General features: G+C 37.6%; 1 protein-coding gene across 1 annotated transcript in view; it reads right to left on the reverse strand.

Moving 5' to 3' along the window:
- The window catches only part of FRMPD2 (FERM and PDZ domain containing 2), a 289,815-nt gene that overhangs the window by 163,487 nt on the left and 109,972 nt on the right, over positions 1 to 16,356 (reverse strand). The window contains exons 26-28 of the mRNA XM_027857815.1: positions 13,189 to 13,403; positions 11,709 to 11,807; positions 9,614 to 9,963 (exon numbers count right to left, since the gene is read on the reverse strand). Of these exons, the coding sequence (XP_027713616.1) occupies positions 9,614 to 9,963; positions 11,709 to 11,807; positions 13,189 to 13,403 (664 nt within the window). The remainder of the gene's footprint in view (positions 1 to 9,613; positions 9,964 to 11,708; positions 11,808 to 13,188; positions 13,404 to 16,356) is intronic.

Here is a 16,356-nt window from a genome sequence, read left to right on the forward strand (position 1 = left end):
ATGATAGACGGGTCAGTCTCTTGCAGAACATTGGAAGGAATGAGATCAGTTATGCATGTATAAGGGTTGACCTTGATAAGAAGAAGGGCTATATCCTCATGTGAGACTGGGGTAAAGGAAGAGCAGGGGCAGCTACTCAGTACCTGAATGGGGATTTGGACTAAGGTCTTCCTGACTCCAAGTGTAGTACTCTACCCACTATACCACCTAGCTATCTCTTGAAGGACATGCCAGTGAAACATAAGCTTTAACCAAACTCTACAAAGCTGGAAGAGTTTTGAGGAATGGCCATAACAAGTCATTATCTACATCTGTTGGCCAAAGACCAGTCTAGCCAACCTAGCCAAATTAGAAAAGGTTCATCACCAAGTTGGCCACAGGGTGATGAATTTTTTTTATTACTAAGTCACTGAAAATGTTACATTCTGTGTCAGTCAAAGGTGCACCCATTCCAATGAAACTGCAGATCCTTAAGGTATTAAACCATTGGGGGAAATGATTTTAAAAATACAAAATACTTAGCCCAAGTAACTATTAGTTACTTGCTCTTCTCTTTGTATGGGAAGATTAACTACCATAAACTCAGAGAAGGAAGTCCTCCATAGGTTTATAAAAGTTTTGGAAAACAATTCTACCAATCACAGGACAATAAAGATGGGGTTTTCTCCCCTCCATAGATCTCTGAAGTATTTTGTCTTATCCTGTCGACCTAAGTTATTGAGATAAACATTTGGTAAAGCTACTCAGCATTAAATATTAGGAATATGGATTTAGAGCTAGAAGGTACCTTAGAGACTATCAAGTTCAACATTTCATTTTACAGATGAGGAAACTGAGGCTGAGAGAAGTTAATTTACTTGTAGCAATCTCAATTTTTCATAAGTCAATGCACAGAAGAGAACATAAGGAAGTTCAGAAGAAAGGATAAACAGGACAGTTTTGAAAGTAATATGTGGGATTCATTATGTACTTTTAGAAGAAAAGCAAGGAGTATGAAATTGAGATTTGGGGTTTCATATACAATCTTCTTTTTGTGTTCTATGTATATGAAAATGCTTGGTTTCAGGGTTTTGTGCATGGGTAAGTTCAGAAGAGAATTTTTTAAAATTATGTCATAGTTCACCATTCCATTTATCCACCACTGTCTTATCCATAGACTTTGAGCTGGAAAGACTTTAGGAGGCTATCTAGATCAACTTCCCCATTTTATATATGAAGAAACTGAGGATCAAGGAAACTGTGACTTTTCCAAGATCATATAAGGGTCAGTCAGGACTTGAACCCAGGTCCTCTGACTTCCACAGTAAATGTCATCTATTCATCACACTGTCCCCCAAATATGTGTGTGTGTGTGTGTGTGTGTGTGTGTGTGTGTATAATATGATGTTAATTCAAACTTATGCTCTTTACTCATTCATTTCATGGTAAATCCCCATTTAATAGCACCATACAGTGATTTTGGAAGGCAAAATATAATAGGAAGAGAAGAGAGTCAGTCATCATATGTTAAAAAAGAAAAAAATTAATAACCCTAATGCTGATTTTTATACAGTGCAATCAAAGTGTCCCTGTCTTTATGTCCCCATTTCCGTATATAACCTGGCAAGCTGGACTTTTAAGACTTTTTCCCTTTCAAAATTAGAAAGTGATTGATGGGTAAAAGATTAAAGAACAAAAACCTTTCTCTACTTCCCTCAAATTCCTACTCCCAACCTACCCTTGACCTTCCTTTGAGCAGACAGCATCATGTCCTACTAAAAAGACTGAGACCATTAGGTCTTTCCTTCTTCCTCTCCATCACAACCACTCTATCTTTTCACTAGTCCTTTTCTCAGATTCCTCCTGTCTTGGAAAAAGAGAGACCTTCCCTCATTGCCAAGGCTAAATTTTGTGCCATCGATTTCACAACCTCCCACATTCTAATAAATCAGATCCATAAATTATTTCATTTTCTTCAACATTGTTAATATCTCTCTCTGTACCTACTTCTTGCTGTATTCCTCGAAACACACCCCCAAACTGATTCAACTCAATTAACATTTATTAAGTGTCTACTATGTGCTAGGCACTGTGCTAAGTGCTGGGGATACAAATAAGAAAAAGAAAGATAGTCCCTGTGCTCAAGAAGCTTAAAATCTAATGGGGGAAGAGGAAAAGGAAGTCGGAAAGGGCTGAGGGACATCAAGTAGTACCCAGCACGGGGAGCATCTGTGGAGTTCAAACCAAGCAGAGCTATGTAGGGAAAGTAAAAAGTGAGCTAGAAAGTCCAGATCCTGTCCTCTGAAAATGGAAGCTTTGGGGGGACTTTGGTATTCCACCCTCCAGGCCTCCAACCATAGAGGAAAGGAGGCTGAGGCAGTAGGGAAGTTGTCCTCTCTGTGCTGTGCCATAGGATAAGGTAGAGGAACTGGGACTATTTAGACTGGGGAAGAGAACACTCGGGGAGGATATGATAGCTGTCCTAAAGTATATGGAATTCTGCCATGTGCAATAAGGATTGTACTTGTCTGGCTTGGCTTTGGAGAGTGGAACGGGAATAATGGGTACAAGCCACGAAGAGTCAGATGCCAGTTTGCTTAGGATGAATTTCCTAACAACTCGAACATCCGCAAGTGAATGGGCTGTCTCCAAAACCCAGAAAATCACTATTTGGGTAAGTTAGATTAGATCTCTGAGATCTCTTCAAACTTGAAGGTTCTGTTATTTTATGAATAATCCTACCAAATTGAGTCAGAATTCCTTGGGATCTAAAGAAGGATTAGGAAGAAATAAAGGCTCCTTTGTCATCATGGTGCATTGAAGAAAAAAAAAATGCTGGACATGACATCAAAGGACCAGGGTTCAAATCCCAGCCCTTTCACTGACTAGTTTTATGACCTTGGAAAAATCACTTAACCTCTATGGGCCTTAGTTTTCTTATCTGTCAAATGAAGTTGAACTCAATGGCCTCAAAGATACTTTTTAGCCCACTCATATGATCCTATTATCTGAATACATGGAAGTTCTCTCCCAAAGAGGAAAAATATTACTGGGTATCAAAGGAGAAAAGGACATCAAAATTTATAGTTGCCATATTTGAATCTGGAGTTGAAGGGCAGAGTTAAGGGAGATCTTTCTCTCAAGTAAAGCTTTTGTGGTTCTCAGGAATAATGGAAATAGCCTAGCATAGCCTCACTGGGTTAATAATATAGGGAAGATAGTATCTCCTTCCTGATAGCGGAAAATGATTCATTCAATGGCAGGGAAAGTACATAATACAGTGGAGTTTGGGGTTTGAGTCAAAGGACTTCTGTTCAAATCTTGGATCTTCTACTTTTGTCTTTCTTTGCAACCTCAGTGTTTGGCATAGTGCCTGGCACACAATAAACATTAATAAGTGCCTTCTGACTGACGTATGTGACCTTGGGCAACTTCTCTGGACTTCAGTTCCCTCCTCTGTACAATGCAGGGACTAGATTAGATCTCACTGAAGTACAGTGGATAGAGGGCTAAACTTGGATTCAGAAAGACTGAGTTCAAATCCTGCCTCATATACTTATTAGCTGTGTAACCCTGGGTTACTTACCTTCTGTTTGCCTCAGTTTCCTCATCTATAAAATGGAGGTAACAATAGCACCTACTTCCTAGGTTGTTGTAAGGATCAAGTGAGATAACAGTTATAAAGCTATTGAAGCGCTATCAAATGCTGGCCATGAGGAGGAGGAGGAGGAGGAAGATGGTGATGATGATGATGAATTCTATGCCCCAGTAGATAGTTTACCCTCACCTGACAGCAATACCTGGCACCACTTGTTAGGAGGGAGCATCACAGATCCTACCAATAGGAAACCACAGGAGGATCTACCATAAGGAATTATATCTAATGCCTCCTCTTGGGTGACACTTAGTAGCAGCACTAGAGAAGCCATTCCCAAAGCATTGTCTGAAGTAGCCTGATGGACACTGGGGAGCACTGTAGGAAGAGTTGTGCTTGGCAGCACCAGCTGGGAACACCCATGTGGAACGTACCGCTTCTGCCTATAAATGCTTGAGGAGCTATCTGGGCCTTTGGGAAAAGGGCTGCTCATTGGAGGGTGGCTGTTATTTTTCAGGAGTTCTGTTGTGAATACTATTTTGTTTTTCTTCTACTTTTCCATAAAACTTCTCTTCTTTAATTTCCTGCAATTTGTGCTTGGAAGTAGAGAGTTCACTTAAGTATACCTTATCTCAGGCAGTGATCTTCTCAATTTGGCAATAAACCAAATGAGTTAGAAAATCTTTTGGGTTATTCATATAATGCGATGACCTCTGAAGCAAGGACACATAATGCTGAGGGCCCAAGTGAACATCTAGAAAATTTCAGTGGCAGAAATAGGTCTGAGATCAAAGCATTAATGTGACAGGGCTCTTTGAAATCAGTGCCAATGGGTATCTGCTGCCCTCCAGGATTGAGTCCTTTAGTGATGGAGCAATTTGCTTGGCTCACCACTACACGAATGGCTCTTCAGCATTGAAAAAAAACACAAAACTCCCTCCCATCTAGCTCCAGAACAATGGCAAGTCCAGGAGAAGAGCTGAAAACTGTATGGGTTCAGGATCTAGGTTCTTGGATTCTTCTTCCTCACTGTAATTGTCTTCTTAAAGCTGGACAGGGACCAGCAGGACAACCTCAAATGCTACTTCTTGTTTTAGGGGCATTCTTGGAATGAGAAATTAAGTTGAAATTTCTTGGATGTCTTCTGTAAAAGGAACAACTTTGAAGGACTTAAAATCTCTTTATCAATGCAATGAGCACCACAATTCCAGAGTACTAAGAATGAAAAATGTTACTCACCTCTTAACAGAGAGATGTTGAACCTTATACAGAGGATAAGACATATATTTTTTCAACATGGACAATGATATAATATGTCTTGTTTAACTGTGCATAGATGTTATAAGGGTTTTGTTTTTATTTTTCTTTCAGTGGATGGAATAAATTCTAGTTAATTGATTTTTTAAATTTTAAATGAGATATAGACCATTTGATATTATATTCAAAAAAAGAACCTATTAATTACCTGATAATTTCAAAGCACAAAGATACAATGCAAAAAATAACACTTTCTTCCCTCAGGGAGCATACATTCTAAGATATACCAGGTAAATAGATAAACAAATACAAGATAATTTGAAGAGACAGAGCCACCATTTTTTTCCTGGATTGTCGAGTACATGAAGGAGAGTAATGTGAAATAAATCAGGAAAGGCAATTATGATTCACTTTAAATGGTAGGCAGAGTTGCTATTTTAGCCTTAGGCAATCAGGAAGCAATGGTGATGCTTCAGCAGACAAGTGAACTGCTCAGACCAGTGCTTTAGAAAGACTATTTTTACACTTCTCTAGAGGGTACATTGGAGAGGGGAGAGACTAGAAACAAGAAAATCACCTAGGAGGCTATTGATTAGCCTAGAAGGAGCTGATCAACCAATCAATAAGTATTTGTTAAGTACTTACTATGTGCCAGGCAGTGTGCTAAGTACTGGGAATACAAATATGAACTATTCCCTGCCCACAACAAATTTATGTTCTATCAAGAGGTAGCATCTAAATACACACAAAATCTATACTAAGTAAATACAAGATAATGTCAGGAGAAGGGCACTGGTAGATGGGAAGAATCAGGAAAAGAGGTTTCATGTAAGAAGTAGCATTTGAACTGAGGATTCTAGGAAGAGAATGGAGGGCATTCTAAGCATCAATCACAGTCCACGCAAAGGCTCAAAATCATGAAATAGAATGTTACGTTCGAGGAACAGCAATAATCGAGGACTGTAATGACTAATATTCCTGAAAAGATAAGTTGGAATCAGGTTGTTAAAGGTTTAAAATGCCAACCAGAGTTGTTTAAATTTGATCCTAGAAGTGATGGGGCTCTACACCTAGCTGCCATGTGTAGGTTTTCCTCCATTGATCTCCAATGCTTTGTACATAGTTGGTGCTTAATAAATATTGATTAATTAATTGATACTTCTACATGGACTTGAGGTAACGTGGGTTCCCAAAGGATCTGTCAGCAGAGCACAAGCTCTCAGACCTCCCACCAAGTCTGAAAGGGTTCAAGTATGGGCTTGACAACAGATTATGTGTTGATTGTCCATGGATTGATCTAGCTAAATTCAGAGGTTCATTACCACACTGTTGGTCACTAGATGCCGAAATCTTTCTTCCATTCATGAAGGCTATGAAGGCATAGACATTTGTGTTGTATATTGCAGGAAGTGTTTTATTTTGGTTTTGATCCAGACCTAGATATCTCAGCAAATCACCTATAACTTACAGCCTTAGAGTAGGGGTTCTCAACCTGTTTTGTGTCATGGATCCCTTTGGCAGTCGTTAAAACTTATGGACCCCTTTCCAGAATAATGTTGTTAAATGCATAAAATAAAAATAAAATGATTACCAGAAAAACCAATTATATTGAAATAGTTATCAAAATGTACATGTATGTATATGTGTGTGCATATATACATATAAACATACATAATATATTGTGTCATGTGTGTAATATATAATTTCTATGTAATGCATAAGTTTATGTCATAACACATGCATTATACATATTGGAATATATTATCTATCATCATGTAATATATAATTTATATGCAATATTGTATCTGATTGTGTATTATAATGTATGTATTTGTGTGTGTACATATAGGAATATATTGCCTATCATAGATGTAATATATAAATTATATATAACATTATAATCATATATTATAATATATGCATGTATACATAGATACATACATGCATATACACATTCAGGCAGTAACTGATCCCTCATCTTCTTGCTTATATAGCCAGTCTTCTACTCACAATTCCTCACTAACTCTTCAGGCTTTGGGGGTTAGAAAGTCAAAAACGAAACTGCCCTCAAGAAATGTACAAGTTCAGGATTCTCTGAGTTACTTGACCCACATATTTGGCTTCTCTAATTCTTTTTGATACCCAAAATCATTTGGCACTTGAGCATTTTAAAAAGTCCTCACTAATGATCTTCAGCCTTTTATCCAAGAGGACAGAGTCAGTAACCACTTGGGCTTCAAGTAATCAGTTTTCTCTCCCTTCCCTTCCCTTTTACCCCTTCCAGATGATGGCAGTTGCCAATAGTGAGACCTTGCTTTAGTCAGCCATCTGCTGCCCCCTTCTGGCCATGGCTGATACCACTAGGTCCCGGGAAATATCTAGGCCCCTGCTAATAGGTCAGCTAGGTATCCTTTAGGAATCCAAGAGTACCTCTTCTAAAATGTCCACCAGAATCCTTTCACTTCAGTGACTTGAACAAAGTGCTGATTACAGTCTATGGTACAACTCCTTTTGGTATCGAATCATGATGCTGCCCTGTATTGTTTTATAACTTTTATAGATCTAGGTATTCAGGGGTTCTTAAAATAGAGCCTATAGACTCTTGGCAGAGAGGCACTTAATAGATTTCAGACAGTTTGAGAATCTGGAAAGAAAAAACATTACTTCTTTATTTTTACTAGACTCTAAGTGAAATTTAGCAAGTCCTTCAATTATACATGTAGACAACAAAACATTGAAAGGGTCCATAGACGACCAGATTGCCAGAGTGGTCCAAGACCCATAAAAATTAAGAACCCCTTGGTCTAAATTGTAAGCTCCTTAAAAAATTATTTTCCATTCTTCCTTCCTTCCTTCCTTACTTACTTTTTCTTTCTTTCTTTTTCTCTTTCACCTACAGAGATTTTAACATAGTTTTTGAACTCAATTCAATTGCATGGAAACAATTTCTACTAAGGCAAGTCTAGAAGAGAGGCAATATACTATAATGGATAGAAACAACTGGCCTTGTAATCAGGAAGACCTAGGTCCAAGTCTTACCTCTGAGACCTACTGGCTATGTGACTCTGGTCAAGTTACAAGTAACCTCTCATTACCTTCCCTAAGTAATTCTTGAAGATGAGAAGTTACAAATCAGTTGCTGGTATGCATTGCAAAGAAAATCACAGAGCCCGAACAACAGAAGCAAAAAGCCAGACAACTAGTAACCTTCATTTTTTGTGAATAAGCACATATACAAAAGGTTAAATGAAGTTAAATAATAAAGTTGAGATAAACAAATGCTTTGTCATGGTTTTAAGGATAAGTGCTCGGACTTAAAATTATAGACCAGAAATGACTATCATATTAATAGAATACAGTGATATAAGAAATGATGAGCTTCATATATATACTGTGATATAAGAAATGATGAGTTTTAGAAAAACATGGATAGACTTGCACGAAATAATGAAGAGCAAAATGAGCAGAACCAAGAGAACGTTGTACACAGTAATAGCAACATTATTTTAAGACCAACTTGGAATGAATATTATAAATACCCAAATTAACTACAAAAGACATTAAGATGCTATTTGCATCACAGAAAGAAGTGATAAATAGAAGTATATACAGAATGATTTTACACACATATATTTGTGTCTAATTGTAGCCATCTCTGGGTTGAGGAAGGGAGAAAAAAAAGAAAAAAATACATGATGAATTTATTATATATTTAAAAGGAATAGCAAGTTATACATGACAGATTTGCAGTTACATGAGCAATCATCTTTTTATTATTCTACTGTTATAGAAATGCTTGTTTTATTTCATAAATTAAAAATAAAATAAATAAAAATTTTTAAAAAAGGATTAGGGATATAAAGAAAAATCCTTCAAAGATGCTAAGAATACCAACTCCTTAGAATTTCATTTGACTATGAATGTCATTCCTAATTTAGTCAAGAGAACAAGCTTTTATTAAGCACCTATTATGTGCTCAATACAACATCAGGCCTCTGTGCCATGTGTTTACCCCTTCAACATCAGGCACTATGCTAAGTTCTAGGGATACAAAGAAAGTCAAAAGAAAGTACCTGCTCTCAAAGAATTTACAGTCTAATGGGAAGAAACAACATGCAAACAACTACATATAGATAAGATATTAGAGTATAATTTGGAGATAATCAACAGAGAGAAGACACTAGCATTAAGAGTGATCAGGGAAAGTTTCTTGCAGATGATAGGATTTTAGCTGAGACTTGAAACAAGCCAGGAAATGGAGATAAGGATTCTAGCATTCTAGAGAAGCATTCTGGGCATGGAAGATAGCAGGAGAACAGCAAATGGGAGAGACTATGTGATGATTGAAAACATACCTTTCTGCCATTTGTGAATCTCAACCAATTAATTGAATACTGGTATTTTATTTGCTTTGGTCTTATTGCCTCAAGTAGACTGTAAGGCTCTTGAGGACAGGGCTTATCTTTTGTACTTCCCTTGCATTCCTTCCAGGTGAGCATTAAATATTTTGTAGGTATTCTATAAATAAAACCCAGTGTTTGTCCTTACATACCTTAGAATCCAGCAGTGCTTTACACATTACCATATAATGAAAGATTAGGGTTGAAAAAGACCTTGGGAATAATTTAGTACCAGTCCCCTTTATACCCCAGATGAAGAAACTCAAACCCTGAGTGGTAAGATGACTTGTTCAAAGTTACACAAGGAGCTAATGTTCATTATTAGTTCCAATAATGAAACTTATCCAATACCCAGAGTACCTGCAAGTCTATTCATTCTTACCTTTCCGGTGTCCTTATATCACAAACTGAGTAGCAATTTTGCCTTACATCTTCTTCTAAGGAGGAAACCAATTCTGAAACAGCAGTTTCTTGGTGATGACTCCATGAACACTCGTGGGAGACATCTGGATGAGTTAATAATTCACCCCAAGTTCTCTCTTCATCTTCATCAGAGCCCCACTCTTCTTCATCAATGGACTTATGGCAAGATACTGTCTTAGAACCCACATCTTCCTCTGATTCCAATGAGGAACTGTCCTTCTCACTATTACCTGGATTCAAGTTGCTCCTGTGTTCTGAAGTAAGGCGTTCAGCTCTGGTAAATTCTTTGTCTGGAGAGGGCGTTGGTGCCTGTTAGGATTTTTAAAAGGAATTAAAATGTGAACCTTTCTCTTTCTCTAGGCAAGTTTCTAAGAAATGTCTCTTGATTCAAATCCTTCACCATCTCAGATCCCTCTTTTATAAAAATCTAAATAAAACAGAACCACTTTTCCTTCTCTGGACTTTCCTTCTCAGCTCTCTAACCACTCTTCATCTTTTTCTTCCCCATTCTTCTATTCATCATGTCTTCTAGAGTTTTATTTTTGGCTTCTCTTTTTTCCTCTTCATAATTTCAACCACTCACGACTCCTGGAACTCATTTGTAACTTCCATTCAGTCTTCCCATATTCCCATTCCCACATTTTCATCTCTTCCCTGATGTGTCCTAAGTATGCTGCCATCAACTCAAATGCAACTGAATAATGGTAGGTGAAAATTGATTTTCAAAGAATCATGAACTATAATCCTTCTAGTAAGATGGAGGACTGTCAACTCTTATTATAGTCCTTGTTATTATGTCCTATAGACAACTGGGCCTGATCATCTGCCCTACCATTATTCTGTCCTTCGGATCCTTGGGCATTGCCATCTGATCTGTTGATGTACTCTAAGTAACCCTTGACCTTGACATCTACCCTTTCATTGCACCCAAAGGAGCACTAGGTCATTCCATTCATCCTACAGCTGTTGTCTCCCTATTAGAACATGAACTCCTAGAAAGCAGGGGCTGTCTCATTTTGGCATATTGCAAGCATTTAATAAATGTTTTTCCTTCCTTCCCTTCCTCCTTTCTTTTTTTCTCCCTTCCTCCCTCCTGTCATTCCTTCCTTCCTTTTCTCTCTCCCCCCTTACTCCTCCTTTCCTTCCCTTCCTCCTTTATTTCTTCTTTTTCCCTCCTTCTTCCCTCCTTTACTCCTTTCTTTCTTCCTAGCTTTCCTCCTTCATCTTTTTCTTCTTTCCTCCCTATCTCCATCCTTCCTTCCTTCTTTCCTGCTTTCATATCTCCCACATCTGGGACATTTGAGAGATTGATTATATATCTTTATTTCATTCTATTACAATTTTCTCTAAATCATTTAGGTAATTATCTCATAAACCACGAACTCCTAAAATAAAAGATATGGTCTATGATTTTTTTTTTTTGTTAACACATCATACCATTAGACTGTAAGCTCCTTGAGGACAAGGATTATCTTTCACCTTTCTTTGTCTCCCCTTTGCTTAGCACAGTGCCTGACACATAGAAGGTGGTAAATAACTGGTCATTGACTGAGTGACACATAATTGATAAATGCTTTTGGTGATGATGATAGCTCCTCCTATGTAAAGGCTAAGAACTTCTTTTTTTCCATTTTTATCTCCCTTAGTAGAAATGTGTGCTCATTTTAGTGGGTGAATTACCTCTTCTGTGGTCCTTTTGCTTCCTACTTTAAAAAAATCCCATCCTTCTACTCATACTTAAATTATATAGCTACTGATAAAAGGTAATTATAAGTTGAGACCATGCTGCAGAGTCTGGTTCTAGATGAGTCAGCTATTGAAATAGCTACAAAAGGAGAATGGCATAAGGGAATGGAAGGAACAGAAGGAGAACCTGAATGGAAAGACAAAAATACAACAGTGTCTTTTTAACTGATCCTTTACATTTATAACTAGGAGGGGTTCATTAATATTCTGGTAAGAGATTTGCCATTGAACCCCAAGGGTAATAAATGTGCCTAAAATATCTTCCAAATCAGAATAATTTGATCTAAACAGATAGTATCTCATCTTACCAGCAAATCCTGGTCTATTTCAGGCAGTATACCTTTAAGTGGTCTGCAAAGATGCAAGGTAACCTTTTCAGGAGCACCTCTCAGTAGGTGAAGGACTTCCTAAAAACCAAAGACATGGCTATTACCAACAGTTAGAGAATTGGTGTACCCCCAGATCACAGGTTCAGCTCTGGTAAAGATGTCAGAGGTCATTTTAGCCAACCACTTTGTTTTATACGTGAGGGATCCAGGGCTTAAAGAGATTAAGTGCATGCCCAAAGGCATACAGGCTATTACATGGGAGTTATTTTGACTCCAATTCAGAATTGTTTTCACTCTGCTATGCTACTGCTCTAGTTAGGTGTCGAGCTACATGTTGCCCCTGTCCCATTCTTCTACCCTTCCTGCCAACTCTTCAGCATGAGCATTCACCCCTTGGACATTGGCAAACATTAAGGGGTTTGATTTACTATTTTGTTGATTGTCTAGACTTAAGAAAGTGATGGAGAAAATATTAATAATGCAAATTAAACTGAAAAGTATGTGTCCATATATTCTTTTTCAAAATATTATTAGTTACTAGACATCCACCAGCAGACCCCTGCCTTTCTTCTTATAATTAGTGTTCTAAATTAGAGGCACCATTTGCCCACACTCACACCTGTTTTGCACAAAACTTCAAGATAGCCTATTGTCAGCATTATTTTTCAGCATTTTCCTTTCAAAGACTATTCATTTTAAGTACATGGCCTATATTTGAACCAAGATGGTATATTCTTTTTTTTCTTTCAATTTTCATTGTTTCCTCTCTTTTCCATTTGTGAAGATAAATTTTAACAATTGAATATGGGCTACATTGAGGACCTTTGAGGAAAGGTGCTCTATGTAAATAAATGAAAGAACGTCATGTAAAGGCCAACCCTCCTACATGTGCATTTGAATCAAATCCTTTCTTGTATTCTCCAGATAACTATATTGCATACCAAAAAAAAAAAATCCACTAAATTTCAAGGTTAATGAGAAATCTACAGACTAGCCATTATAGTATTTTAAATTTGCCTCCTTTTAAATTGCCCAGGAATGAAAGAAATTGATTCTAGAGTTCCCTGGAATTGGTCAATGAAGTTGAAGATGAAATAGACAGTATTTTAATGTGTTTGGTAGTTGAGTCAAATATAATATGTCCTAAAGAAGTAATATTTCCCATTGCACACACTAAAGGGCATAAATCTAGTACACAGGTCAGAATTTTGTTTCTGGTGTGATAATTAAGTTAATTTTAATCAATACTAGCCCAGTGCTGCCCATTTCCAAAGCTGTGAAATAGGAAATTAAATGCAGATAATTATTCTGCATAACCATTCTATCCTTCCAGCCAAAGATGATTTCTTCATCTATAATCTTTAGATAGAAAATATTTCAGAGTAGTGAGCCTGATGAAATTCAGTTTGACTTTAATTATATTCTACCATGAGGAGCATCAGTTGTTAAGCTCCAGTACCTGGTAAGAGAGACCTTGTGTAGGCTTTCCATTCACAGCCAGGATAATATCACCAACTGCAATTTCCCCATTCTCTTCAGCTGGCTGCCCTGGAAACAGCCTCTTAATCCTCACAACATAACTTCTAAGGTGATCTGAGCTCTCCCTTGGTATCTGGAGGAAGCTGAATCCCAGGCCACTGGAGTTCTTCTTCAGAGTGACCTCAAATATGTTATCTGTTTGATGAGAAGTCAATAAAGGAATTCATCAGTAGACTTCAGCACTGGAATTATTTCCCCAGTGATTGAAGCAAAATGGAAACTGTCCAAGAGCTTTGCTCTAAGCTTTACATACAACCCCCAAAAAATATAGAGCAGATTTTCACAATTTCCAGTTCAGTTCTGTGATTTTCCATGTTAAAAAAAAATTTTGTACGTGAATGCAAAAACTCACTCATGCGCACACACTCTACTTCAGTCTTCGACATCACTTTTTCACCCATTTACCCCCCATCCTAAGAGTCTACAAAGCTTTCATGAAACAAAAGTTCGTATGATTGGGCTAAACAATTCAAAACATTCAGATTAGAAAAAGAATTGTTTCTAAAAATTGGAATTGCCTTCCATATTCTCGGATAATTGCTGAACTCTCCACTTTGTTCTGCTATATGGACTGGACCTTAAAACATAACAGTTCTCTTTGGATATCATGTGTTCAAAACCATATCAGAAAGCAAGATGGCCTGGCAGTGAAACCAAAGTTTTCCCCTGTGGAATCATAGGCAGCACGAAGTGGGGTCAAATGGTGCTGATGGTGGTGGTGGTGGTGGTGGTGGTGGTGGTGGTGATGGTGATCATACACCAGAGGGAATTCTGAGTTTGAGGTCAGAGGATTTCTGTTCAAGTCCTTGCTAGCTACTTACCACTGTGTAAGTATGCAAATCACTTAACCTCTCTGGGCCTCAATTTCTTCATCAATAATTGAGAGGATGGGAATGAATGTTCTCATAGTCCCTCCCAACACTAAATCTAGGATGATGCTATAATTATAGCATCAATATTCTAGAGGGCTAGACGGTTTACAGAATACTCTTCCTAGGACAACCCAGAGCGAGTAGACAGTCAGCGTATCAACATTAGTAGCCCTACTTTACAGGTAAGGAAACTGAAACATTTGATGACTTTTTGAAAAAGTAGGAAGTGCTGAGCTTAGAGCTAAAAAGACCTGGGTCCAAGTCTCTGCTCTGACATTTAATAGCTAGGTGACAATCTATCTTAGGCATTATTCCTTCTACCCATACTTTGAACATAGAGGAGCTCATTAGGCTGCATGGCATTAAACTTTACTTATGGAGACATCAATGGGGATCAGGCAAATGCACTGGTTCAATTGTGGGGTGGGAAACTTATATGAACTGCTATCAAGAAGGAAGGGTAGTTTTTAGGATTTGATTACTTATATATTCCAGAAGGAGTCATTATAGTTAGTGACTTATGTGCATCCTCACTGGAGAATTTCACTAATATATCCTTGCTGAGTGTTTGCTTATATAATTTGACTTAGTTTTTATATTAAGTACTTTTTTAATTTCACTCATTAATTCAACCACTTTAATCCACAATTTACATTTGAGGCCATTGTGCATCATGTCTAAGATAAAAGCTTTGTGTGACTCAAGGAGCTCTTTAGACTAATCTACTAAGTCATACAATGGTTACAATCTATGCTTGTTGAAATAAAAAACATCATAGAACCTTCCCATGCTTTGGCATAAAACCATTTTAAGTGATTCAAATACTTTAATAACTTAATGAGTTTTTTAAGTCATTTTTATCTTTTCTCTAATAGAGATGTCAAGGTATTGTTCATTTTCTAAAAAAAAAAAAGCTTTTTACTGGAAACGTTATAGCAGGGAAAGACAATTATTTACTTTTTTTTTTTTCCTTCTCTATGATCAGCAAACAGTTAAGGTGATATTCGACATATGAAAGATATTGGGTTTTGTCTTTTCTTGCTCCAGATGGTAGAATAAGGAATGATGTATGGAAATTATGGAGAGGTAGACTTCAGCTTAATGTCATGAAAATTTTCCTAATAATTTTATTTCTAATAACAAAATTAGCAGCTAGAAACTCCTCCATTAGACTATGAGCTCTTTGAGAGTGGGGACGGCCATTTAACTTTCTTTGGATCCCCAGAGCCTGGCTTGTAATAGGTGCTTAATAAATGCTTATTGACTGACTGTTTTACATATCTCATCTGAGCCTTATAATAACCCTGTGAGATAGAAAAAAAAAACCAAGTATTATATCCCCATTTGTAGATGAATAAACTGAGACTCAGAGACATTAAATAACTTTCCCTTAGTCTAATACAAAGCTAATACAAATAAGAGGCAGGATTGAACTCCTAGCCTTCTTTCGCTGTCCAGTAACGTATCCACTACAACACATTGCCTTTCCAACTAGTCAATCAGTCAGAGACACAAAGAAAGGCAAAATGAGCTCCCAGTCTAATGAGGGAAATTTGTAAGCAACTAGATAACAGCTAGTAGTGGGTACCCTGGAGGGCAGAATCCTACTAGACTCACAGCCCTGGAGTCAGGAAGACCAGAGTTCAAATCTAGCCTGAGACACTTCCTAGCTGTGTGACCCTGGGCATATCATTTAACTTCTCTTTCCCTTAGTTTCTTCATCTAGAAAATGGGGATAATAATATCACTCACTTCCCAGGGTTGTTGTGAGGATCAAATGAGCTAATAATTGTAAAGCACTTAGCACAGTGCCTAGTACATAGTAAGCACTACGTAAAAGTCATTATTCTTATATATAGGTTAAATTCGAGGTAGTCTCAGAGGGAAAGCACTACAATTGAGGAGAATTGGGAAAGACTTCTTGCAGAAGGTGGGGCTTTAGCTGAGACTTGAAAGAAGCTTAGGAAGCTAGGAGGAGGCAGAGGTGAGAAGGGAGAAAATTCCAGGTAGGGGGCACAGCCAGTAAGAATGCATCAGGTGAGAAGATGGAATGCTGTGTGTCAAGAACAGCAACGAGGTCAGTGTCATGGAGCAGAGTAAGATGTAAGAAGACTAGGAAGGAAGAAGGGCTCAGATTATGAAGGGCTTTAAAAGTCAAACAGCGGATTTTATATTTGATCCTATAGTTAATAGGGAGCCTCTTGAGTTTATGGAAT

Source organism: Vombatus ursinus, unplaced genomic scaffold, assembly GCF_900497805.2.
Source record: "Vombatus ursinus unplaced genomic scaffold, bare-nosed wombat genome assembly UNPS02000749.1, whole genome shotgun sequence".
Lineage (NCBI taxonomy): Eukaryota > Metazoa > Chordata > Mammalia > Diprotodontia > Vombatidae > Vombatus > Vombatus ursinus.